Source organism: Neolamprologus multifasciatus, chromosome 2, assembly GCF_963576455.1.
Source record: "Neolamprologus multifasciatus chromosome 2, fNeoMul1.2, whole genome shotgun sequence".
Taxonomy (NCBI): domain Eukaryota; kingdom Metazoa; phylum Chordata; class Actinopteri; order Cichliformes; family Cichlidae; genus Neolamprologus; species Neolamprologus multifasciatus.
The window spans coordinates 13,168,177-13,193,558 of NC_140440.1; the positions used below are offsets into that span (position 1 = coordinate 13,168,177).

The 25,382-nt window shown below is 39.9% G+C and overlaps 1 protein-coding gene across 6 annotated transcripts; it reads left to right on the top strand.

Moving 5' to 3' along the window:
- Positions 1–241: 241 nt before the first annotated feature.
- Positions 242–24,459, top strand: rell2 (RELT like 2). Of its 6 annotated transcripts, none has more exons than XM_085183946.1 (6): positions 242–814; positions 11,653–11,853; positions 16,676–16,738; positions 17,735–17,798; positions 18,462–18,638; positions 18,729–24,459. In XM_085183946.1, the coding sequence occupies exons 2-6, from the start codon at positions 11,667–11,669 to the stop codon at positions 20,326–20,328; spliced, it is 2,091 nt and encodes a 696-aa protein (XP_085040072.1). In that variant the 5' UTR covers positions 242–814; positions 11,653–11,666; the 3' UTR covers positions 20,329–24,459. The 6 variants fall into 6 exon arrangements, with proteins under 6 accessions (XP_085040072.1, XP_085040081.1, XP_085040052.1 ...); XM_085183955.1 differs by having other exon boundaries at positions 243–646; XM_085183926.1 differs by lacking the exon at positions 242–814 and adding an exon at positions 9,779–10,137 and having other exon boundaries at positions 10,228–11,853.
- The last annotated feature ends 923 nt before the right edge of the window (positions 24,460–25,382 follow it).

Below are 25,382 nucleotides of genomic sequence, written 5' to 3' on the forward strand. Positions count from 1 at the left end.
TGGAAGCTAATGGGGTTCCTTATAACAAATACCACTGTATATGACAACAAACAAAGCATATTAGGTCTATTTTAAAAAGCACTAATGAGAAGAATACCATATAATAGAAAACAAGAAGGCATGGTGATCCAGCTGGACAATAAACAAAGATTATAGATATAACTCCTCAGTCCTCACATCCCCAGAGATGCTGCTGTTATCTGTTCTGATCAATGGCCAAAAAACATGTGCATTTTATTTTACTTAAAGCCTGGGACTTTTTTTTAGTTTATTCTTTTAACAGTCACGTCTATAATAAAAGTCTATCAGAAAAATGACTTTGAAAAATCAAATATTCATGTCCCCACCTGACAACATCTTTAAACGAGCAGAAAGAGACACATAAAGAGTCAGCCTGCAGCTTAGCTGACTCTGTCTGGAGACACAAAGGTTAAATTCAAAGTTGCAGCACTAGCTGCCGATGGAGCACACGGACACATGCCTCCCGGCTTCCTGTCATCCTGCTCTCCTCAGCTGACAGCAAACCTCAGCGTCCCCTTCGGGCCAGAGGACACGGAGACAAGGCTGCAGTATGGGACGTTATCAAAACCGGCAGGTACACTGAGTGTGAGAGGACCAGGCTGTGTCCCGGCCTGCCTGGCTGAAGGTGAGGATCCGAGCTAGGTGTGTCTGTTTTGTGGTACCTTAAGATACTGCCTCGTATTTAACCTTCAGGAGACGTTCTCACGCAGGGTGTGGAGGACCGCTGTCCTCTCAGGTATCGGAATGTGAGCATAGTGGAGGATGCTGGTGGGCTTTTGCTGCTGTTGACCAGGTGAGCTGAATAATGGAGTGAGCTTATTATGAATAAGCATTCATAATAATTTGTGTGCCCTTTCCATTAATGGTCATCAAAGACGAACCATGGTGCAATACATAGACAAATCGTGATTTATGTGCATGACAACACACGGTAGATGATGGCATAGACCATAGACCCGAAACACGCCGTAACTGTAGCCTTTCGTGGCTAAGAAAAATTACGCGCCAAACTCTATTACGAATCACCAGGATTTAAAGTTTTGTGCCGTTTCAGATGGCACATTTATCGAATAAAATAGAGTGATCGGCATTTTAGGAATATATTGGCAGCACTTGTGAATTCGGCTGACTTTGATTCACTAATTCGTCCAATCTTAGTGTTACGTTTACTTTAGAAATCTTCACAAAACAGGGACCATTCTCAGGCTGTGGACTGCCAGTACATTTCGGAAACGGGAATATGGATCCCGTGTGATCCGATTGAGAAGGCAGTTGTCTTTGATTCAATAAAATATTTGCAGGTTTTGTTTTGTTTTTTCCAAAGACCCACACTTATAAAAGTTTAACATTTCCCAATTATGTTTGGTGATTCTCTTGGATCACACTACAATCAGAGAGCGATGTCGTAATCTATTATCGGTGCTAAAAACAAGTCGGTGTGTTTGATGCTAAGAGGTAAGCTCCAGTCTTTAATGACCTTAAGATACGATTAATGATTTTCTTGCCCAGAATAAAAATCCCTCCTCCCTGGTTTTCCTCTCCTCGCGGCTTTGCAGTGGGAGAGTTCGCAGCCCCCCCACAGGAAGCTGGTCAAATATTTATCAGACTGCACTCATGCTGATATGATTCAAGCTGTATATCCAGAACTATATGAATGATTTCAGCCACACTTAAAGAAATGACTGCCATGTGCTGTTCATAACTGGGTGTAAAATGAAAATATAAAAACAACAGAAGGTCCAAAGAAATATTATGAATAAAAAAAACCAGTTCAAACATCCCCAGTGACATAAACAAACACTGTCCAGGTTAGTTTTTTGTCTCATTCACTCCAGTAAGAAGCTGATTTGTCACTTCAGAGATCGTCCAGTCCAGTGGGAGCGTGTTTACACCACTGCATCCCACACTTTGCATTGTGTTTGGTGATGTAAGGCTTGGGTGCAGCGGCTCTATGCAGTCTTAGTCCCTGACAGGGACCCAGTCTGCAGTCTGCATGCCTGGGTGCTTGATTTTATACACCTGTGGCAATGGAAGGAATTAGTGCATTTGGATGAGTGAGTGAACACTTTTGGCAATATAGTGTACAAAGATGGCAGCTGACCATAAAATACTAACCAAATGCATTGGGCTGTGTCCAACTTTTACTACAGTCTGTGGTTAAGATGAACATAAACACTTGAAATTGTGCTACTAGTTTACAGTGTTGTTACAGCTTATTATGATGGCAGTACGATGATACTAAACACATGCTCCCAGCCAAAACTAATGGGCTTTGTTGTCTAACTATATACAGCTAAGTATTGCCTAATTAGTCCTAGCTAACGAACTAACTAGGAAATGCATAGAGATGCGTTCATATTGCCGTTTTGGTTTAGAAAAACAAAACCGATGTGATGAAGGGGGGGCAGGTATGACTGTGAAACAGCTTGCTCATTGGCTATTGCAGTTTCTGTTGAGATTGCAGATGGGGGGGCTTAGGATCTGGAGTCAACAGCATGGACCCACTGCCTAACCTGCCTAGTACTCGTTTCTCATCGTAACGATGTGGAATAGTGTTTTGTTTGTCATGGTCTTAATGCTGCAACCACATCAAGTACTGCTGAACATGTTCGCTACTTTGTGGCGACAGTTTAACATCAGTTGCTATTTCATGCCACAAGGCAAAGTTATTATATTTTCATAAGCTCAAGAGGAAAATATGTGGACTTCAGGGCCCTCCCAACGTATTGTATCTGAATCCACTACAAAACCTTTGACTTAAGTTAAAAAAGAGCCTTGCCAGCATGAGTACAGCTACTGACGAATCTGAAGAAATGGTGTGATGCATTCCTCCCACCACGGAGGGGAATTATGCACGGGCTCCTGCAACACTGTGCTCCATCATCCCTTCATACTCAAAAGTGTGACAATGTGAAAATATTGGAAACAAAGACTGTATATAAAAGACTGAGATAACATCTATGGCTGAAAAGTGAAGCTAGTGCTGCAGTGCCTTAAAGCCTGGTCCAGTTAGAAAGAAGTTCATTTAAATATGTACGGTGGGACCAGAGTTATCTCAGGTAACTCCACTGTTAAATGCAGACAATAAAAGACATCATGGAGAAGCAAGAATGATGTAAATGTGTTCCCATCTGACCAGTTGTATTATCACTAGCAGTGCTTTCATGTTAACCAGTTTAAACACATTGTTTTACTGTGTAAAATTAGTCATTGCCACTCAGTTTTCATATCCATGGACATTTTAAAAGCTAATTATAGAAATAGAACAAAGTTAATATTAAACTACCAACAGAGTGGTCTAGAACGTTCTCCTCCCTCTCTGATGTAGCACATGCAGATTGTTATAGATCTTGATGTCACCGTTCTTTGACGTAAGGCAGCGTTGCACGCATATCGTGAAACAAACAGGGAAGAGATACTATTGAGGTCATGAGGATGCTGAGTCATCGCTCTGCTTCTCTGAGCTCTTTAAGATGGGAGAGAGAGAGAGAGGAGACTGTTAGTGTGATCATGTGTCTCAGTCATTCTGAGAGTTGATGTCCTCAGAACGTGCTGGGTTTTTGTACAATAACGTAACATTATTGTACAATTTCCGTTCCACTTATCCATTAAAATGATCCTACAGGGCCTTACAACTGTATTATTTTTACTGACGTTTTGATCACTTGTAACTTCTACGTATACAAGGTTTTCATGGCTGGAAAACAAATTTAAGCTCTGTTTAAATCTACGGGGAAACAAACGTTACATCCACTGCAAGTGCCAGAAATGAAGGCCTGTTTTCCATGACTGACCTTGAGCATCATCCTTATGAGATATATCACAGCAAAACTGCTTTTGTGATCGTGGATGGATTTGTGTCTGGTTTTGTGTCTGGTTTTGTGTCTGGTTTTGTGTCTGGTTTTGTCCGTGTGGATCCTGAATAGTGCTTTTTCTGTATATTTAAATGGTCATATCACCATGTGGTATAGACGGCTGATCAAAACTATTACAGCGTTTGTATTGTGTTTTATTGGGTTTTTAAAAATGTCCTTGGAGTGCTCGTTCTTGCTAAAGCCAAAAGAGAGATTGGCTTTATGATTTGTGCCCAAGTCTTCTACTTAAGAAGTTATGAGAGATTAAAAATGATGAAAGTATGTAGCTATGTACAAGGTTTCATACAAGAAAAAGGCAAATCATTTTCATGGCTACATCAGATATGTTTAAGTTGATTCAGTGGGAGTCGGGTAGGAGGCGCTCGCTGAATTTCTTTGGATTTTATTTGCTTTTGTATGTTACAGAAAGTGTTTTTACTGTGAGGTTAGACGAAATGCTGGGTGTTACATTTACAAGTTGGATATTAGAGTCCTTTGAGATGTCAATTATACTCCAAAATGAGCATAATGTAAAATCCTAAATTTACAAGCAGATTTCCTCTGTGCTCAGATGCTCCGTTCTGATTATGAAAAATTCCTCACAAAACATTTCAAAGAGAAAAAGTTGTCGAAACTTCAGAAAAAACAAGCGAATAGGCATCTGTCATCCACGAAGGCCACGTGACGAGTGAGTCAGCACTGAGGCTGTGGCAGTCAAGGCTGCAACAATAGAACTGGGAGCAGGTGAAGGTCCAGCTGTCTACAGAAAACCAAGTGAGGCTAAGTATGTCTCCCCCCAAGATTTCAGAGTGAGTGCACAAGTATTTCCAATCCGTTTATGGTTTTGTGTGTAAACGCTTCATCGTAGACGGCTATAAAAATGCATCTTTAGTGCATGTTCTTCTACATGAGAACAATAAATGAACAGAATGAACAGTTCAGTTAGAAAAACAAACAAACTATGAGACATTACTCCTCTTGGGACTCCTCGCCTCTGTCAGTGCGCCCCAGGGCAGCTGTGGCTACAATGTAGCTGCCATCGCCAGTGTGTGAATGTGTGTGTGAATGTGTGTGTGAATGTGTGTGTGAATGTGTGTGTGACTGAATGTAGTGTGAAGCGCTTTGGGTTCCTTAGGGACTAGAAAAGCGCTATACAAATGCAGGCCATTTACCATTACTCCTCTTGGGGTTCCCTTCAGCCCCCGGAGTATTCACTCTGAAAAACAGACTTTAAACAGATATCCATAAAAAGGAAAGGAAGAGAGGCTGGGACTGGAAAGTAGGAGGAAGAGGGAAGAACATCTCTGAGAATACAGACTGTGGACACAGAAGTGCAGCACTGAGGAGTCTTTCAGTTAAATACAGCGAAGGCAAATCATCACTGATGACAGTTCTGGTAATATGCACTTAAAACGCTCACGCCAAGAATGTCATTTATAAAAATAAATAGGTCAAAAGGTTACAAAATGAATACAGTGTTGTTTGTTTACTAAATTTTTTATCTTTCAAATATCTGGGAATTAGAAAGAGCAAAGCTGCTTATCAGCATGCGGTTTCCCCTCTGACCATTTATAATTATGAATAAGTGCACTGATAGCACAGGAAGGGAAAATTATACATGCTAAAATATGGAGAAGTTCATAACACAGTGAATGCAACATGGCTGCTGCAGTAAAAACATTAGTGTGTGCAAGAAGAAAAGTGCTGTACAAAAGTCTATTGTTAAAAGCGCTGCATGAATATTCAAGGATGGAAAGTCAGAAAAAAGTACTTAACAGATTTTGTCCAACTCTATCAGCAGGACAACATCCTGCAGGACTATAATTAAAAATTAAGACAGTTTTAGTTAATATTCTTTCAGCTGCAATCCTGGTATTTAACAGTCAGAGGCAGGTAATGAATTAAAAAGCAGAATCCAAAGACAGGCCTAGTCTCTGCAACAAGTACAAATAAGTGTCCTTTTTTAAAATCACGATGCTTATCAATAAAAAGCACAGATGGAAATGTCTCATATTGACCATTTTTAATAATAATCTAATTACTGTGCTGTGTAAGCTTCTGCCTCTGAAGTGTGTCTGCAGTTAGAACTCTTTAAAACCTCCACATGACGGAGTTACTAACCACACTCAACCAGCTCATTAAAGAACCAAGAACATCTCATTTTTTTAGTTTGATCAATGCTAATAAACACAATCCACACTCCTCAGTTTGTGGCCTTTGATGCCACAGCTTCTAATGCCTGCAAAGACTTTACTGGGAAGATCAATAGGATCAGGTCATTGTTCAGGTCGGTGCCCTTTCAACCCAAGTCTCTCATTCAGTTCTGTTGTCTGAGTCTAAGCTGATTTTCATGACGGATTTTGGCTCATTAGCTCCTTCAGCTAGTTGAGGTAAACAGTATGTTTGGTAAAGTCCAATCTGGTTGCAGACAAAGCCACACCACGGAAACAGCTTCAGTAAAAATGACCTAGAGAGAGGTGGAGATAGATATAACCCTCAGGCTATTCACTTAACACTCTTACCTTTGCTATGTCGATGACACACAGCTTTACTTTCCTCAGCAGACCTCAGCGAACACCTCTCTCTGCTCCATCTCAGTGTCAGTAAAGCTGATGTTCTCGTGTTTGACACTTTCTCTAACGAGGTCAGTCAGTACATTGCCCTCCTTTCCAGCGACATCAAAACATTTGCTAAGAACCTTGTTATCATGTTTCACCAAAACTGAATTTTGAATCTGAGATTTCTAAGCTAACCCAGTCTGACTTCCTCCACCTCAGAAACATCGCAAAGCTCAAATCTTTATTCGGTCATCTGGAACCTTTAAACACCTTCATTTTCCTTTGCCATGATTATCATAGCTGGCTTTTCACATGCATCTCTGAGTATCAGCTTTACAATCCCCCCTTTTTTACCATATAAAGCTCTTCATAAACAGGACCCTGCTTATATATCAGAACTACTGAAACCTCATCACTGCAGTGACGTCTCTGATCAGCTCTCTAATTGTTGCTGGCGATGCCACCCAATGTTAAAGTGAATGTGTAACCCTGTGGTTGATGATGTGTCTGTTCACGTGTGTTGGAACATGTGGCTTTTATTTAAACTGTCAAGCACTTTGTATATCTATTCAATTCAATTCAATTCAATTTTATTTATATAGCGCCAAATCACAACAAAAGTCGCCTCAAGGCGCTTCATAGATACAGAGAAAAGCCCAACAATCATATGACCCCCTATGAGCAAGCACTTTGGCGACAGTGGGAAGGAAAAACTCCCTTTTAACAGGAAGAAACCTCCGGCAGAACCAGGCTCAGGGAGGGGCGGGGCCATCTGCTGCGACCGGTTGGGGTGAGAGAAGGAAGACAGGATAAAAGACATGCTGTGGAAGAGAGACAGAGATTAATAACAGGTATGATTCAATACAGAGAGGTCTGTTAACACATAGTGAGTGAGAAAGGTGACTGGAAAGGAAAAACTCAATGCATCATGGGAATCCCCGGCAGCCTACATCTATTGCAGCATAACTAAGGGAGGATTCAGGGTCACCTGGTCCAGCCCTAACTATATGCTTTAGCAAAAAGGAAAGTTTTAAGCCTAATCTTAAAAGTAGAGATAGTGTCTGTCTCCCGAATCCAAACTGGAAGCTGGTTCCACAGAAGAGGGGCCTGAAAACTGAAGGCTCTCCCTCCCATTCTACTTTTAAATACTCTAGGAACAACAAGTAGGCCTGCAGAGTGGGAGCGAAGTGCTCTAATAGGGTAATATGGTACTACAAGGTCATTAAGATAAGATGGGGCCTGATTATTTAAGACCTTGTATGTGAGGAGCAGGATTTTGAATTCAATTCTGGATTTAACAGGAAGCCAATGAAGGGAAGCCAAAACAGGAGAAATATGCTCTCTCTTTCTAGTCCCTGTCAGTACTCTTGCTGCAGCATTTTGGATTAGCTGAAGGCTTTTCAGTGAGTTTTTTGGACATCCTGATAATAATGAATTGCAGTAGTCCAGCCTGGAAGTAATAAATGCATGAACTAGTTTTTCAGCGTCACTCTGAGACAGGATATTTCTAATTTTAGAGATGTTGCGCAAATGGAAGAACGCAGATTTACATATTTGTTTAATATGTGCGTTGAAAGACATATCCTGGTCAAAAATGACTCCAAGGTTCCTCACAGTGTTACTGGAGGCCAAGGTAATGCCATCCAGAGTAAGAATCTGGTTAGATACCATATTTCTAAGCTTTTCAGCGCCGAGTACAATGACCTCAGTTTTATCTGAGTTAAGAAGCAGAAAGTTAGTGGCCATCCAAGTCTTTATGTCTTTAAGACATTCCTGCAGTTTAACTAATTGGTGTGTGTTATCTGGCTTCATGGACAGATAGAGCTGGGTGTCATCTGCATAGCAGTGAAAATGTATGCTATGTCTTCTAATGATGCTGCCTAGGGGAAGCATGTATAATGTAAACAGAAGTGGTCCTAGCACTGAACCCTGTGGAACTCCATAATTAACCTCAGTGTGTGAAGAGGACTCTCCATTTACATGCACAAATTGGAGTCTATTAGATAGATATGGTACAAACCACTGCAGTGCAATACCTGTAATACCTACAGCATGTTCTAATCGCTCTAATAGGATATTATGGTCAACAGTATCGAATGCTGCACTAAGGTCAAGAAGGACAAGCACAGAGATGAGTCCACTGTCAGAGGCCATAAGAAGATCATTTGTAACCTTCACTAAAGCTGTTTCTGTGCTGTGATGAACTCTGAAACCTGACTGAAACTCTTCAAATAAACCATTCCTCTGCAGATGATCTGTTAGCTGTTTGACAACTACTCTTTCAAGGATGTTTGATATGAAAGGAAGGTTGGAGATTGGCCTATAATTAGCTAAGACTGCTGGGTCTAGAGATGGCTTTTTGAGTAAAGGTTTAACTGCAGCCACCTTGAAGGCCTGTGGTACATAGCCGATTATTAGAGATAGGTTGATCATATATAAGATCGAAGAATTAATCAATGGCAGGACTTCTTTGAGCAGTTTTGTAGGAATGGGGTCTAAAAGACACGTTGATGGTTTGGAGGAAGTAATTATTGAAGTTAACTCAGAAAGATCGATTGGAGAAAAAGAGTCTAACTTAACATCAATGAAACTAAGAGTAGCTGTAGATAATATTACATCTGTGGGATGATTATTGGTAATTTTTTCTCTAATGATAAAAATTTTATTTGTGAAGAAGTTCAGTTATCTGTGTTTTTGAACTGAGCTACACAAATAAAGTTATATATTAATATTATTTTGTTTATTATATTAATATATCACAAGGTTCCAGGAGATTTCCACAAAAGTAGCCGGTAGAAATATCCTTCAAAGAGCTGCTTTTTACTTTGAGTACTTTCTCACTTTTACTTGAGTAAAAAAGTTGAATCAGTACTTTTAATTTTTTTTACCGTAGTATTTTTTTAACACAGGTATCTGTACTTCTACTCAAGTAAAGATGTATTTTTGCCTCCTCTGTGAACTTTACATTTTGAATAATTGCCACTTAACTATTCAATTCACAAAGATTTTTTATTTTGTTATCACTGCTTAAAAACATTTTCAAAGGGAACAAGTGCTAATACAGTATGTGCGTGCGTGCATGTGTGTGTGTGCGTGCATGTGTGTGTGCGTGCGTGCATGTGTGTGTGTGCGTGCGTTTGTGTGTGCGTGTGCATGCGAGGGCGTTACTGGATGCTGATAAGCCAGCTGGAGGGCCAAACTGATAAGCAGTCATATGTTACACCATACAGTACATGTATGCAAGTATGTTATTCATAATCACGTTATGTAAAATGTACATATATACATATGTACATATATATATATATATATATATACAGTAATACTACAAATACATGACTCTAACCTTTCTCTATGATACAGTTTGTAGTATAACTACGTTAAAGCACAAGTTGTACTACAAACCTTTACTTTTAAAAGATTTTGTAACATTTCTTTTTGTGAATAAAAAGGACGTGGTTGCCCTGCGCCCCCGTCTCTTCTCTGGAGATAGACAGAAAAGGTGGGGCTAAAGGAAGCCAGACTGGAGGGGCACACGCTGTATGATAGTTTCTTATCCAACACACTCATTGGAAACAATGTTTATCGGCTAAATCTGAACAGCGTTTTTGCTTTGTTCTTATTGGTTTCTTTTAGTAGCTTGTTTCTTAGTAACATCGCAGACTTTCACAAGTTCCAATGTGTCCGCGCAGGCAGTAAAGCTGGTAAGAAATATTTGTTACAGAAATATTTGTTGCTTAACAGACAAAACGCTGAGTTCTGAACCTATTTCTTACGTTAATGTGCATTTGTAGGTGAAACTGTTGCCTGGGCAGAGCCTAAGAGACGTTACAATAACTGAAACAAAGTAAATGAAGAATAAGACGAGTGTGGTAAACAATGAAAAAGATTGAGTGGTTGAGACGTTTGCAGGTGACACCTTTTTCCAGATCTGTACGGTGTTTGTCTAAGATCTACTACACATAAGCTTTTTTTTAACCATAAGAAAATGTGAACTACATGAACACGTGTGTGGGATTTGTTGGGATTTCCCTCATGATTCCTGTTCTTACTACTATTTCCAGGATATTTTGGATTCCCTTTGTGGGCTTAGTTGGATTTATGTTTTACTCACCTGTTGGATTTTGTTTTTGTGGGGTTAATACAATCCAAAATACATTTTTGGATCTTTTTGTTAATCTTGTCTGCCTCCATGGCTTGCTGTTGGTTTGTTTAAAAAAAAAACTTCACACAATCTGTAATATAATTCAAAATACCACTAAAAAGATTATATAAGTGTTACTGGTGTTAACAGAATAATTATTAGGTACAATGTAACACATAATACATATAGAATTGTTAAGATTATTCTGAATTAGACAAACAGGTGTTTTAAATAAAGCTACATTTGTCACGGTTTGTTTGGCCAGACTGAACTGCAGGACTGAGATTATTTACAGTGTTGGTGCAGACAGTACTCTATACAAAGTCCTATTTGTACAAAATTCACTGGAAGGAAGGTCGGTCAATCCAAGTTCCCGATCCTCTGAGTCTCTCGAGAATCCGCCAAGCAACAAAAACTCCACCGGGCCGTCCTGCCACAGGAAGAGACACATTAAAATCTTTAGCCAGTAAACTGAAACAGAGCCTTGCAGAGAGACACAGTGAAGACGACTACAGTTAGACAACACTCAGGCAAAGACTGAAGGTCAGGTCCCAGCTGAGCCACAGGTGCTTGATTGATTCAGGTGCAGAGGGCGGAGATTCCAGGAGGATCCCGCCTCTGTGAGGCCGGTAAAAACACCCAGAGCAACAGCACAATATCAGACAGAGACAAAGACAGATGGTGGAGACGCACAGGAGGACCATGACAAAACTTTAAACTAAATAATAATTCGTTTATGATAGAAAACACATAACTTTCACAACTCATAGACCCTGTTAAAGCGTAGTCATGCTAACGGTTAGAAAACAACCCTTCACAGCCTAACTGTCTATAATAAGACAACAGTAGATGTGTGTGTGGTATTTGCATTAACTCACACAGATGACGCATGCACGTAGTATGACACACATTTCTTCCTGTTCTGTTTCACGTCCACTTCTGCTAGAGGAGTCTCTCTATCCTCTTAACCTAATATTGATGTTAATGTTATAGCCTCTGAAAAAATGTTCCTGCTTCGATCATTACTGTCCCAACAGTGGAGTTCAAGGATGACACGGATTCTGTTTTGTTTCAGGTTAAAGCCACATTATGACTGAATTAGAAGCCATGGGGGCGGGGCCTCCACCCTACATAATGTTTCTGGTGGTCTTCCTTTTCTTTCTGACGGGACTGCTGGGCTTCCTAATCTGCCACCTCTTGAAGAAGAAGGGCTATCACTGTCGAACAGACGTGGAGGAGGAGGAGGAGGAGGAGAAGCTAGGAGAAAATGCAGATGGTGGGTTGGAGAGAAAAGACTAATCAAGGAAGAGCTCTGTGACAGAAAGTAAAATAAGGTTTAAGTTAGCCATACTGACATTATTGTGCATGTGACAAATATATATACATTTGTAATAGATTACTATTAGAGTACTATGAGTAATGTATATGTTCCAATTTTATTTGTATAGCAAGAAATCACAACAACAGTTGCATTAAGGTGCTTTATATTGTAAGATAAAGACCAGAGAGAACAGAAACATTGTGTCTGTTAGTTACATAAATAGAGGATTAAAGCTGCATTCATTTATTTAAGTGTTTATTAGAACCACAACAATGATAAACAGTGGGCTATTGTTAGCTTGCTAACACATCTATTGTAGTGGCTGTGCTCGTGTGCTTGTCATGTCACAGATGTGCACGTTAAAGCAGACGACTCGTAAGCTGCAGAGGAAATAGCGTCTCACTAATTTCAAAGATCATCATTTAGCCTGAAGAGATACTGTAAAACTAGAACATCTTACTAGTCATCAGTGATTGTAGCCAGGCTGGAAAGTCAGAGCTCTGTTGAGCAAAGCTTTCCTTTCATGAATGTCTTCATAACTAAAGTTTTAATTGTTAAAGAAAAGATTCATAACCATCTCACAGATGTATCATTACCTACAGCTGCTTTCAACACTATTGATATTTATTTACATTTTTCGCTCCAGTTGTTCTGAGTTAACCTCAAAAAATCTTTTCCTTAATAAATGAACTTGTCTGTTAGTCAAAATACCGACACGTAGCACAGGACTTTAGGCTGTTACTTAAACAGCCATCGCTTGACTCAGCTGTCTTTTTTTTTTTTTTAAACATTATGTTTATTGACTTTTATATTACAGAACAAACAAAGAATAATAGTACAGTTAACATGAGATTTATATTAAAGAACATAGTCCCCAAAATAAACAAATATAAATTAAAAGAAACAACAACAATAATAGTAAAAATAAATAAATAATAAAATGCACAGCATGGGTAAAACAAACAAAGCAAGACGCGAACAAAAAATAAAAACAACAAAAACAAAGAAACAGATAACAAAGAAGAAAAAAAAAACCCACACACACACAAAGAAACCCAAAACTCAGCACCAAGTATCACTATCTAAATTAATTCCCTTCATAATGTCTCAGAAACTCAGTTAAAGGTAACCATATTTCTTCAAAATCGACTCCCTTTCCTCTGACAATATAAGTAAGTCGTTCCAATACAGTACATGATGCCATCTCCTTCACCCACATATGACTTGAGGGTACATCCACTTTCTTCCAATACAAAGATATTAAGCGCCTAGCTTGCAGGAGGCCAAAGTCAATTAATTTTAGCTGTCTGATGCTAAAGTCACAGTTCTTTGGACCCAACACACACATTTTTGCTTCAACAGGTATATTTACTCCAACAATCTTAGATAAAGTTTGCGTGATTAATTTCCAGTACCTTTGTAATTTTGGACAGCTCCATGCACAGTGGAGCAGAGTGCCCTTCTTGTCTAAACATTTACTGCAGCGATCTGGGATGACAGGCGACCAGCGATTCAGTTTGACTGGGGTTATGTAAGTTCTCATTGACGCAGCTGTCTTAGCTAAATATAGGCATATCTCCAACCTTCCTTTTATCTAGAAAATGCTTGAAAGAGTAGTTGTAAACCAGCTAACAGATCATCTGCAGAGGTTTATTTGAAGAGTTTCAGTCAGCTTTCAAATTCACAGCACAGAAACAGCTTTAGTGACGGTTACAAATGATCTTATGATCTCTGCAGGGGACTCATCTCTGTGCTAGAGCCCAGCACAATATTTTATTACAGATATTATAGTATGTGCTGCACATATTAAGGCACTGCAGTGGTTTGGTTAGTAGCTAGTCTATTACATAACTATCTAATAGACTCCAATTGGTTCACGGAATCGGGGAATCTTCATAAGAGATAAAACTTTATTAATCCCTCGGGTGGGTTCCTCTGGGAAATTTGTTTTCCAAAAAGCACAGCACCGACAGAAGTTACAGAGTTAAGAATATTATATATATATATATATACACACATATATAAATACAAAGACATATATAGATAAAATATACAAAGGGGATAAATAGAATAAATAGGAATAAAAATAAAAATAAAAATACAAGTGAATTGCACATTTCAAGTATGGAGTCTATTGCACTGCTGATTATTAACAAAAAGTATTGCACAAAAGGTAATTGCACAGTGAAGTGGAGAGGCACTACAGCTTAGTTGTTCCCCCCTCCTTTGTCCTCCTGTTTCCCCTCCCTCTCCCCTCCAGAGAGGAGTTAAACAGTCTGATGGCGTGTGGGACAAAGGAGTTTTTAAGTCTGTTGGTTCTTGTCTTTGGGAGAAGCAACCTGTCACTGAACAGACTCTTCTGGTTGTTTATGGCCGTGTGCAGAGGATGCCCAGCATCGTCCATAATGTCCAGCAGTTTCTTTAGTGTCCTTTTCTCTGCCACTGACACCAGAGTGTCCAGCTTCATGCCGACCACAGAGCTAGCCTTCCTGATCAGTTTTTCCAGCCTGGATGATTCCTTCTTTGCTGTGCTGCTCCCCCAGCACACCACAGCATAGAACAGTTCTCCAGCAACCACCGACTGGTAAAACATCCTCAGGAGCTTCCTGCAGATGTTAAAAGACCTCAGCCTCCTGAGGAAGTACAGTCGGCTTTGGGCTTTTTTGTACAGGTGCTCTGTGTTGCATGACCAGTCCAGTTTATTGTCCACCCACAGCCCGAGGTACTTGTACTTGTTGACCACCTCCACCTCCTCCCCCTCTATCTGAACCGGCAGTGGACCTGCTCTGGACCTCCCAAAGTCCACAACCAGTTCCTTAGTCTTTGAGGTGTTGAGTTGCAGGTGGTTTGTGTGACTCCATGCGACAAAGTTCCTCACCAGACTTCTGTACTCCTCTTCCTGGTCATCCCAGATACACAGATAATATAACACAATAAGGCCGGAATTATAAAGTTCCACAGGGTTCTGTGGAACTTTTGTTTTGTTTTTCATTCACCTTTCCCCCCACAATGTGTTTCTACACCTCTCTGCATGTAGTCATTTGTTATCATTAATCTCTTCTTCCTCTCCGCACCCCAACCAGTCGTGGCAGATAGACGCCCCTCCCTGAGCCTGGTTCTGCTGGAAGTTTCTTCCTGTTAAACGGGTGTTTTTCCTTCCCACTGTTTGGGTTGTTGGGTTTTCTCTTTCTTCGTATTATTGTAGGGTCTTTACCTCGCAATATGAAGCGCACTGATGCAACTGTTGTTTTGGGTTTGCGCTACATAAATAAAATGAAGTTGAATTCTAAATAGTTCCCTTTGCTATTAGAAACCATAGCAGACATTTTCACTGCTATGCAGATGATACCCAGCTTCATCTTTCCATGAGGCCAGATAACACACACCAAAGAGACAAAGACCTGGATGACCTCTAATTTCCTGCTTCTTAATTCAGATAAAACTGAGGTTACTGTACTCGACCCAAAATAAAACAGGAAACATAAGACAGGCAGAGAGAAAAACCCAGAGACTGAGATTATACACAGGCCAAAATAAACACTAGGATCACTAAGAACTTAAGAAATATAGATATCCAAAACCCTGAAAAACAATAATCGAAGAATATAAATTAATCAACAAACGCAAAACACTGAGTCACAGACCCGTGACAGTAAATTTAAAATGAGAAACATTCGGTCTTAGTGTGAAGCTGAAAAACCAGCACGTGCGCTGAGATGCCAGTCGTGTAGCGTAACAGAGAGTAGAGCAGACCATCCGCTAATCGGAAAGTTGGCGGTTTGATCCCTGGCTGCTCGAGTCTGCATGCCAAGTATCCTTGGGCAAGATACTGACCACAAGTTGCTCGCCAATGGATCCATCAAAGTATGTGTGTGAATGTTGGATAGAAAGCAGTTAAGCATAGAAAAGCGCAGAAAAGCGCTGAATAACAACCAGTTCATTTACCACTCGCATTTATTCCTTCTAGTTTGACTACTGTAATTCATCATAATTATTATTACCTAAAAAATCCCAGAAAATCCTTCAGTTGATCCAAATGCTGCAGTGGGAGTACAGACAGGGACTAGAAAGAGAGCAGTTTTCTTCCATACTGGCTTCCCTTCATTCCTCTGGGATAAATTCCATGTTATCTTAAAGACCTCGTTAGAGCGCACTTTACTTGTGGTAAAAAGTAGGATGGGAGGCAGAGCCTTCAACTTTCAGGTCCCTCTTCTGACAAAAATGTTAAGATTAGTCTTAAAGATACGCGGTATGCAAATAAAACTGAAGTGATGTGAATCACTTGCCTCTAGCTTACAGTGCCGGCTAGCATTGCTGCTTGCAGCTCTGTGAAAAGCAGAAGTGAGTATGTAAGTCTCTCCCTGACAGTACGTTGCCTTTCTGCCATTAAGAATCACTGAAGTGTCGTCTTTTGATGACACACATCAGCTGAGCACCTTTCAGACTGAACTACGGCAGACTTTGAGGAAATCTGACCACCACCACTTGTTCCACACCCACGCCCACTGGTGTGTGGACATGCTCTCATAGGCACACACCAGATCCCCAGCTTTGAGTAAATAGCTCCATTACCTTGTGGCTGTCCTGGTACAGACAAATGCCAGAGTAAACCTGAATAGTGGAGCTCCAGAGATGGTTGGCTAGTCTGCTTGCTACCTTCTGCCAGGTCCTGCATTCAGGTCCATATCTTGACTTTCACTCTCTTATGTTTTAAGAACAAAATGTAAAAGGAATTTATGAGCTAGAAGATGAATGTGTTTGTTTTACTCTGTTTCAGATGAGGATGAAGAGAACCAGGACACGGTGGAGCAGATCCTTAAATGCATCATACAAAATGAAGGTGACAGAACCAACCAATATTTTTTTAATTTCTTGTTGGAATTTGGAAATTCTAAACATATAACATATTCCAATTATAGTTCTGAAGTTCTCCAGAGGCCTGGTAATGAACTATTCATTTGATACAGGTGTGCTGACCCAGGGTGAGAGCTAAAACCTGCAGGACACCGGCCCTCGAGGAGTTCAGAACCCCTGATATAGACTCTCAATTTTCATTTAAGGGTATCCACATTCAAATTGGATGAAGGGTTTAGGACAGGGGTGTCCAACTTCAGTCCTCGAGAGCTACTGTCCTGCAGCTTTTAGACGCATCCTTGTTCCGACACACCTGAATCAAATGGCTCGTTTGATTGGCTCGTTATCAGGCCTTTGTCAGACTTGATGGCATGCTGAAGAGGTAATCCAACCATTCGATTCAGCAGTGTTGGAGTAGGGTTGCACCCCTGGTTTAGGAGTTTCAGCTCCTCGACGCGTGCCTCGCTCTTTTTAAAGGGACCAAAAGTAACTGGACTGTTGACTTAAAGGCTATTTCATGGGTGGGAGTGGGTTCCTTCATAATGTCATTACAATTAAGTAGATAAAGGTGTGGAGGTGATTTGAGGTGTGGTGGTTGCGTAATGAGGGAACAGGCTTCAGGTGGGAACAGAGCTGACACTAATCAGGTTGACGAGACAGGAACAGAAACTGGACCTAACACCAAGACGCAGAAAACATGTGAATGTGACACTAGGACTGGGAGTAAAATGACAAGGGTGACATGTAACATGCATAGAAACAGAAACCTTAAAACTACATGACAAACAGATGCAAATACTACACAAAGCAGAAACGCAACAATAAGAACCAAAGCCAGGAACATAAACGACATTTTAGAGCATTAAATAAACCGGAATTAAAATGTCCAGATACATGAAACTGGTTCACGGACCCAGGACCTAACAGTAGAAGTTGTATTCATGTTAATTTACAATTTACTTCTTTTATTTGTGTCCTCTAGCAAATATGGAAGCCTTCAATGAGATGCTGGGAAACCATAACGTCTGCGTACGTCATGACCCCAGGTATGCTTATTCAGCTAAAGTTATGTTACACTACATGGTAATCTTTACTTTTTATATGACCTCTAACAAGAATTACACATTTTACACATAGTCACACATTGTCCAGGTAATCGAATAGTTGACTAACAAGTAGTTTCATGGCCGGGTGTACTTGCATCACTACATGTGTTGAACAAATGCACATGTTACGATCCAATTTAGTTTTACTGGTAGATACACCAAGGTTTGTAAGTGATGCTGTGGATCAGACCTGTTCTAGAACAAAATCAATACCCTCTCGCTAACTCATGGTTCGCCCCTCCTGCAGCCACTAATAGGTGCACCCCACAAGCTTGTGGTTTAATGAGGTTTTTATGAAGATTTTATGACCCAGTCATGAGGATGATCTGTGCATTCTTCAAGAATCTGCCTATGTGAACGTCACTGAGACTCTAATAATCTAAGTGTGATCTAAATGTTCTAGGACTTCACTTTTTTCCCCATTTTCCAAAATATGGGGTTGATTTGGACATTAACATCTTAGAGCCAGAGACTGTAAGGTAGCTTCAGGTTTCTTGTAAAATCAAGGCACTGAGGGGATTGAGCTGGATAAAACGTTATGATCTATTTAAGGTAGAAAGGTATTTAATCTAATTTCAAAACTTTGCTCATGTTAATGGCCAGGTTGCGTAAGGAGTCCATTGGTGGTATTCCTCCCCATCTCCACACAGTTCACTCAGGCACCGACCACAACTCCTGCCACCTCTGTGCCCAGATTAAATCTAAAAAAGGCCGCAGACAAAGCAGAACCCTACGTGCCAAGCAACGACCCGGGGAACAGACTGTCTTCTCTGTTGGCAGGTAACAATGAAGAACTGTTTTGTAAAATACACAGAGATAAAGTAGTGACAAATAAGAGGATTTATCATTAATTTATTGAAATCCTTTCAGGTTCCGAGTGACACACACTGATAAAAAGTCTCATGGTGGTCCAAGTCCATTGGCCATTTCAGGGGACCAGCTGGACCAATCCCAGGACAGCGATGATAGGAAAGATGGCGGATACAACCTGAGAAGCATGTTTAAGGAAGTGCGCCGACCTTCAGAAAGTGCCAGTGGAGTATCTGCAAATGTGGGAAGAAGAAAAAAGAGTGTGACTATATTTGGGCTAAGGCGGGGCAGTGACCCTGTAGGTATTAAGGTAGGGGAGGAGACGGGCAGAGATATTGGAGGGGTTAAATTTGCTGTTCAGCAGCAGCCTGCAGTGCTGGAAGAGCCCGTGCCTGTTAAGAACATTAAAGTTGATCTTCAGCGTGGTACTAAATCTGATTCCATACTTGACACTGAGCTACAACAGGAGAATAAAACATCAAGTTCTCTTAATTCTCCTTCTTCCCAGATTAAAACTGTGCTCAATCCTGAACCTTGTAAAAAGATCCAGTGTTCATCCGGGAGTACAGTTGCTTCTGTCCCAAGCTTTCTTCCTATTCCATCTGAGAAGGGAGTAAATGTTGAGGGTCAGTGGATAAAACCTGGAGAGGCATATGAATTTGGTCCACTGCAGACATCTACACCCATTGTACCTATGCCCACATCAATACCAGGTTTCACTTCTGTCACTCATACTGGTCAGCTTGACGCCTGTTCCAGGACAGGTTCTCAGCTTATTCAAGACCTAAGCTCTAGTTCAGACATGGATCCAGGTTTAACCCGAGATTCATCCCCTTCATCTTCCTTCCCAATCAAGACGCCATCTTCAGTTTCTTCATTAAAAACTCCTACATCCCCCCTAGCAGGGACTGCAAGTCCCAAAGTTGGCTCAAAAAATGTGCCACCAGAAGCTGTAAAAGGAGAACTTCCTCGTGTCCTCACACCAAGCCCGAAGCTCCCACTTCACCAAGACATGTCTAGCCAATCACCTGTTTCCTATTCATCCTTTAGACAAACTTATAGTCCATCACAAGCCCGAGCTCTGGAGAGAGAGCTTGAAGGCACTACAACGCCCAAAGCTGAGGAAAAATTAGAATTTAAGAGACCTGGAATTCTAAAAAAGAATAAACTGTCACCAGTTGCAGCAGGGGAGTCTAAAAGCTCTGCCCTTCCATCTTCATCTGAACAACTTTTTAAAGACAGATCAAGCAGTTTACCTTTGTCACCTTCTAGCCCGTCTCCCTCCTCACCTCAAGGTGGCAGAATAAGTAGTGTGACCATTGTTAAAGCCAGTCCTGACAGCCAGAGGGAGTTCTCTGTTGTCACAATGGTGGAAGAAGAGAAGTCAACCACTAAAGACCAGAAAGAAGACGATTATGAACTTGGAGCTGAACCAGACAAGAGGGTTATCGGATTGGCTGAAGGAGATGATTTTGTACCAGGTGCTAGACAACCTGAGAGCCAGAGCGGAAAAACCTCCGGTGTAGAGGTTATCCCATCTTTGAGTCAAGAGAAGGAGGACATGATGGAAATGGAAGATATTAGAGACTGCAAGGTGATGCAGGTGGAAGGAGCACAGTTAATGCAGGAAGAAGTGGAGCTGAAGATGGAAAAGGACTGAAGCTGAAGTCACAAAGTGGTGAAAAGTTAAGTGTCCAGTGCTGATCTAAAGAAAGGGACTGCTACCACCACTAAGTAGAATAAGGCATTCTTATAAAATAACCATAAGCATATTTTAATTATTAACTGGTTACACTGTAGGGGGACTGGACTGGACGCTTAACTGAAAAGCCATCCACACAAATTTCAAATTTTCTTTATGTAATGGATAACCACTCTTCAGTTCACACTTTGGTCCATACTAAGCACTTCAGTACCAAATATCCCCAAATGATGGGAATCCTCTAAGCTCTACACACTTTCTCACAAAGTTCTGGGAACCAATGGAGGAACGTTTTACTGCGTAGCTAAAAATTCAAGTTATTAGATCTGTTTTTGGGCCGTGTGTGTAAGAGTAGGACATAAGAGGAACTTTGAGTGAAGCAAACATACAGTGATTTGTCCAGATATAGTTTGGTCAATCACATGAATGTAGATCTGGCAAAATATTACCATACAAACAACAGTTTTTAACATGAGCCCTAAAAATGGACCAAATCAGAAAGAAGAGAACTGACAGCAAAGATGCAATTTAGTTTTTCTAAACCTGCTAAAAAATACTCACCTCATAGTGAAGAAATGTAAAGAGAAATTAAAGTGGCTGAAACAGGATTACAAGAAAATAACACAACTATAGGTGATGTTACCTTATCAACCACTGACATTACTTCAAATTTCCAGATGAAACTGATGTTTAGTGATCCTTGTTCTTTTGTTTATCTCACAAACGAGGACATATGAACATCCAGTTTTACCTCAAAACTCTCAAAGTGTTTTCCCACAAAGTTGTTTAGATATAAATTGGATGGATCAGTCATTGAGTCAATCTTTTACAGACATTCATTCTGAATGAATCTCAATACCTCTGTTGATCTTGAATGAAATTTCTTTATCTTTTAGAATGATTGCATTGACATTTTTTGACATTTCATCAAGTTTTTCTCGAGATGCATCTCAATAACTTTTTGTCTAGCTCCACGATCACGTCAAAATTATTATTCTTTCCCACATGCTGGTTTATTACGGAGCCCCACAAGGGACATTGGAGAAAAAAAATGGAGATGAACTTTTGCGAGATCTCACGAAATAGGCCGCATCCTTCAGAGGTCGCCAGCTCGAAGCTGACTGTGAGGTCGAGACACAGTGTGCCGGGAGTATGGTCCTCCCCCCGGCTCTAGTAAGCCTTGAAAACGTCAGAGCACTTTTGCAAATATGTGATGTCTTGATAAACTGAGCAGATGTTTGAAGTTTACACAGCTACATTCTTGCCTCAAAATATCTTAGTTTAGTTTTGTTTATTTTGCGACCCAGAAAAAGTAATATTAAAACTAAGTAGCTGCCGCTACTTGGAAACATTGGAAACTGGAAGTGGCTGGGCTGCGCTATGAATTCTGGGATAGTTCGGACCACGAAGGATACACCGACTCGGCCTTCAAATGCGACCTGCGAAGGATGCGGCCTATTTTGCGAGATCTCGCAAAAGTAACTCTGGATCTCACAAAAGCCCATTGTTGTTCTTGTTTTGTCCCTTGTGGGGCTCCGTAGGTTTTAATTCACAGCTGCTAAAAGAAATCTCGTTCTTATTAGCCTCAGCTGTACTTTGACTTCAGGGGTAATTAGCAGATTTTAGCATGCTAACAAAACTCCTGAGGAGTGTTGAATTGTGTGATTTTTAAGTTTGCTTTTATATTCAACATGAACAGATGGTGTGCACTGTCTTATTTGTCACAACTCATGAATGTTTCAAGATATTTCAAGATTTCAGACCACACAGAAATGAACACAAAATGGTTGTTTGTTAAATAACTCGAGTCAAAGATGAGTATATTCATACGATGGCTGGCAAATCTAATCATGATGGGCCTAAAAACACTAGTGACCACACTAGATCCTGAATGAATGGTTCCTGTGTATTGCAGGTGTAATTTTATGTTGAACACCCGGTGTTACAGAAACTTCGTCTTTGAATTAAAAAAGTGTGTTTATTGGCTGAACTGCAGAAGATATGTACTAGAAGGTTATTTCTTTTCACATTTAGTGCATGGACATGAGCACTAAGCTAGCTATAGCTGAGGTGATAGCAGAGCCCATCACTTTTACATGAAGTGATATCCTTTTACTAATGGCTTTAGTGTGACCTGTGGATCAGCGGGCTGTTGAGATGTAAGATTGTCTAGCTGATGGTTGAAACAGTAATTCTTTACAACACATCCATTAGATTGTGAAGCAAAGTGGAGCCATAATGACTCCATGGGCAGCTGGAGATTTATTAATGTGCTGGCTCTCCATTAAGTTGTTGTAATTGTGTTTGATGCTTTGCTATATAAAGGTGCAAATGTTGCAAGCTGGTTCAAACAGTCCTACTATTCTTATTATTTTCTTTCCCCCAAATTAATATTTGTGCTAAATTACTGCTAACTGTCATTCATAGGAGAGTAGGTGATAGCACAACAAAGAACTTTACCTTGACAGCAGAACATTTATGATATACACTCTTCTGTATGTGCCCCGATAAGGACTTGCACACTGTTACTTTGTTCAAGAACCTTTGCCTTTTATGATGGTGCGAGACACTTTCATTGGCAAATACAAACCTCTTTAACCCCACACCATGGCTCAGTTTTCTGTCGTTTAAATATGAATGCATAAGTAAATAAATGCATAAATCAAACATGTTATTTTCAACATTAAACTGAATGCAAAAACAATATTGGAAACAGAGCAGCATACTGCCTGCTGGTCGTTTGGACGACTAAGCTGCACTTTCTTCCCAAGAAGCTGTCAACCTGCAGGCAACTTCCAAGTAAACTTAAAAATAAAAATAATGTAAAGGTGTACATTATCAAAATATTGGGAATGCTAAACTGCAACTTGTAAAATTTTACATCATATAAAATAAAAGTGGATCTCTCTATTGATGCATGCACTCTGTTTGCAATATTTGATTGTACAGTTGATCGTAGCTGTGAAACTTGAACATGGTTACATGAAGAAAGGCCACGTGTCAGAGTAAAACCAGGGTGATATTATTCATTCCTTATTTATTTATAACTTTACTTTTATGTCTATATATTGTCTAATTTAATGAATATTAATAGTAACAAGGTCATTATATGCTTCAACTACAGAAGCATACTTAGCTACTTATATATTCCAGAGACCAGAAGAAGATTTTTCTGCTTTTAGTTATTTAGAAATTTAGTCCCATTTTTGTGTAACGACACAATAACTGATGAGGCTGAGCACTGATAACCACACAAGTTTTAATTTGTTGGAAGCTGCCATAGCTATCAGACTACATTATCATATAATTGATCTCTTAATGTATAGAACCTCCCTCACTTCATGAAGAAAAGCCTAAAACACTATCATAAAGCAGGGAGGAAAGGTGGACAACGACAGGATGTGAAATGTTAATATACAACTTTCCGTACTACTGACAGAAACCACAATATTAGTGTTTTGGCCATCTTTGAACAAGAGAATGGAGCACAAAGTTATATGCTTGTTTAGCAAGCTACAATATAAGCTATAGACAAATTTGATCTCACTTAGCTCTCAATGATGTAGCCTTAAAATGAGACTAATCTGTATTTATTCAGCTTTATACTTTCTTGTGTGCTTCGAGCCCTGGGGACTCACAGCTGTGCTAAAACAGAAAGTTTAAGAGACACAGTTCAGAGTTCAGCATTATTTCCTGTCCTTGTGAGAAACAAACCCGGAAGTCCCTGGTCTAGTGTCCCAGTTTTCCTTTTTTCCCATGCGTTTGCTTTTCATTCCATTCTCTGACTGGCTTGCTTCCTTGTGCAGTGTTATGCATGACTATAAATGAATGAACATATAGCATCTTCATGCGTTAGCGTGTATTTCCATTATTCTCCAGCAAACTTTTCTAGCAGCATTAACATGTCTGTACTTCAACACAATACGTTCACAGGGCTGTTTGTTTTACACAGCTGGATATGTGTATATGAAAAACACAAGTTTTATTTTTCCACTTATGCACTATAATTAAACACCCATAACAGTTAACTCGGCATTACATGCATATATATTATATACTCTTTGAAAACATAAAATAACTATATGAACTGCCTATGATTTGCCTTAACAGAGCAGGTGTCTGTAGCTTATTTTCTCTTCAATTCAATTCAATTTTATTTATACAGTGCCAAATCACAACAAAAGTCGCCTCAAGGCGCTTTATATTGTACAGTAGATACAGAGAAAAGCCCAACAGTCATATGACCCCCTATGAACAAGCAGTTTGGTGACAGTGGGAAGGAAAAACTCCCTTTTAACAGGAAGAAACCTCCAGCTCATGGAGGGGCGGGGCCATCTGCTGCAACCGGTTGGGGTGAGAGAAGAAAGACAGGATAAAGACATGCTGTGGAAGAGAGACAGAGATTAATAAAAAGTATAGTTCAGTGCAGATGATTCACTAATGTTATATTTTATTTTTTATTTTTACAGTTGAAGTGAAAACTTGACATTCTTAATTACCTCTAACATATCAAAATTTCCACTTAGACTAAGTACAATTAAAAATAAAGCTCAAATACAGTATAGTGACTGGATTATAAACAAATATGGAGCCCATGATTTAAGACCTATTCTTTTTGTGGTGATGATAACAATATGATTCCATCTAAAGCTGGATTTTCATTCACATAATTGTATTCGGTCAAAATGAAGCCGATGATTTAAACACTGATACTATATGTTCCTGGTTAACCATGATTAGATCAGTCTGTCTGTTTTCTACAAGTTAATGAATTCAACTTAAATCATGAGTCAAGTTTACTGGATTGCAGCATCGCATCGAGTTATTCAGAAACATTTGTTGCTAAGATATCTCATTCCTAGCTTCAATTGCAATGGATTTCACAGATTTCTTTTCTTTAAATATAAAAGTTGACCTCATGGAGAGTGCTGTGTTTTTATGCAGAGGTCAGATTATGTATTGACTGATCGAAGTTAAAACCAGAATAAAGGCAGGTCTATACTTCACATATC

Coding starts and splice junctions, on each gene's coding strand:
- rell2 (XM_085183946.1), top strand. CDS start 11,667: ATGACTGAATTAGAAGCCATGGGGGCGGGGCCTCCACCCTACATAATG. Junction 16,739..17,734: donor ATGCATCATACAAAATGAAG/GTGACAGAACCA, acceptor TGTGTCCTCTAG/CAAATATGGAAGCCTTCAAT. Junction 18,639..18,728: donor ACTGTCTTCTCTGTTGGCAG/GTAACAATGAAG, acceptor AAATCCTTTCAG/GTTCCGAGTGACACACACTG.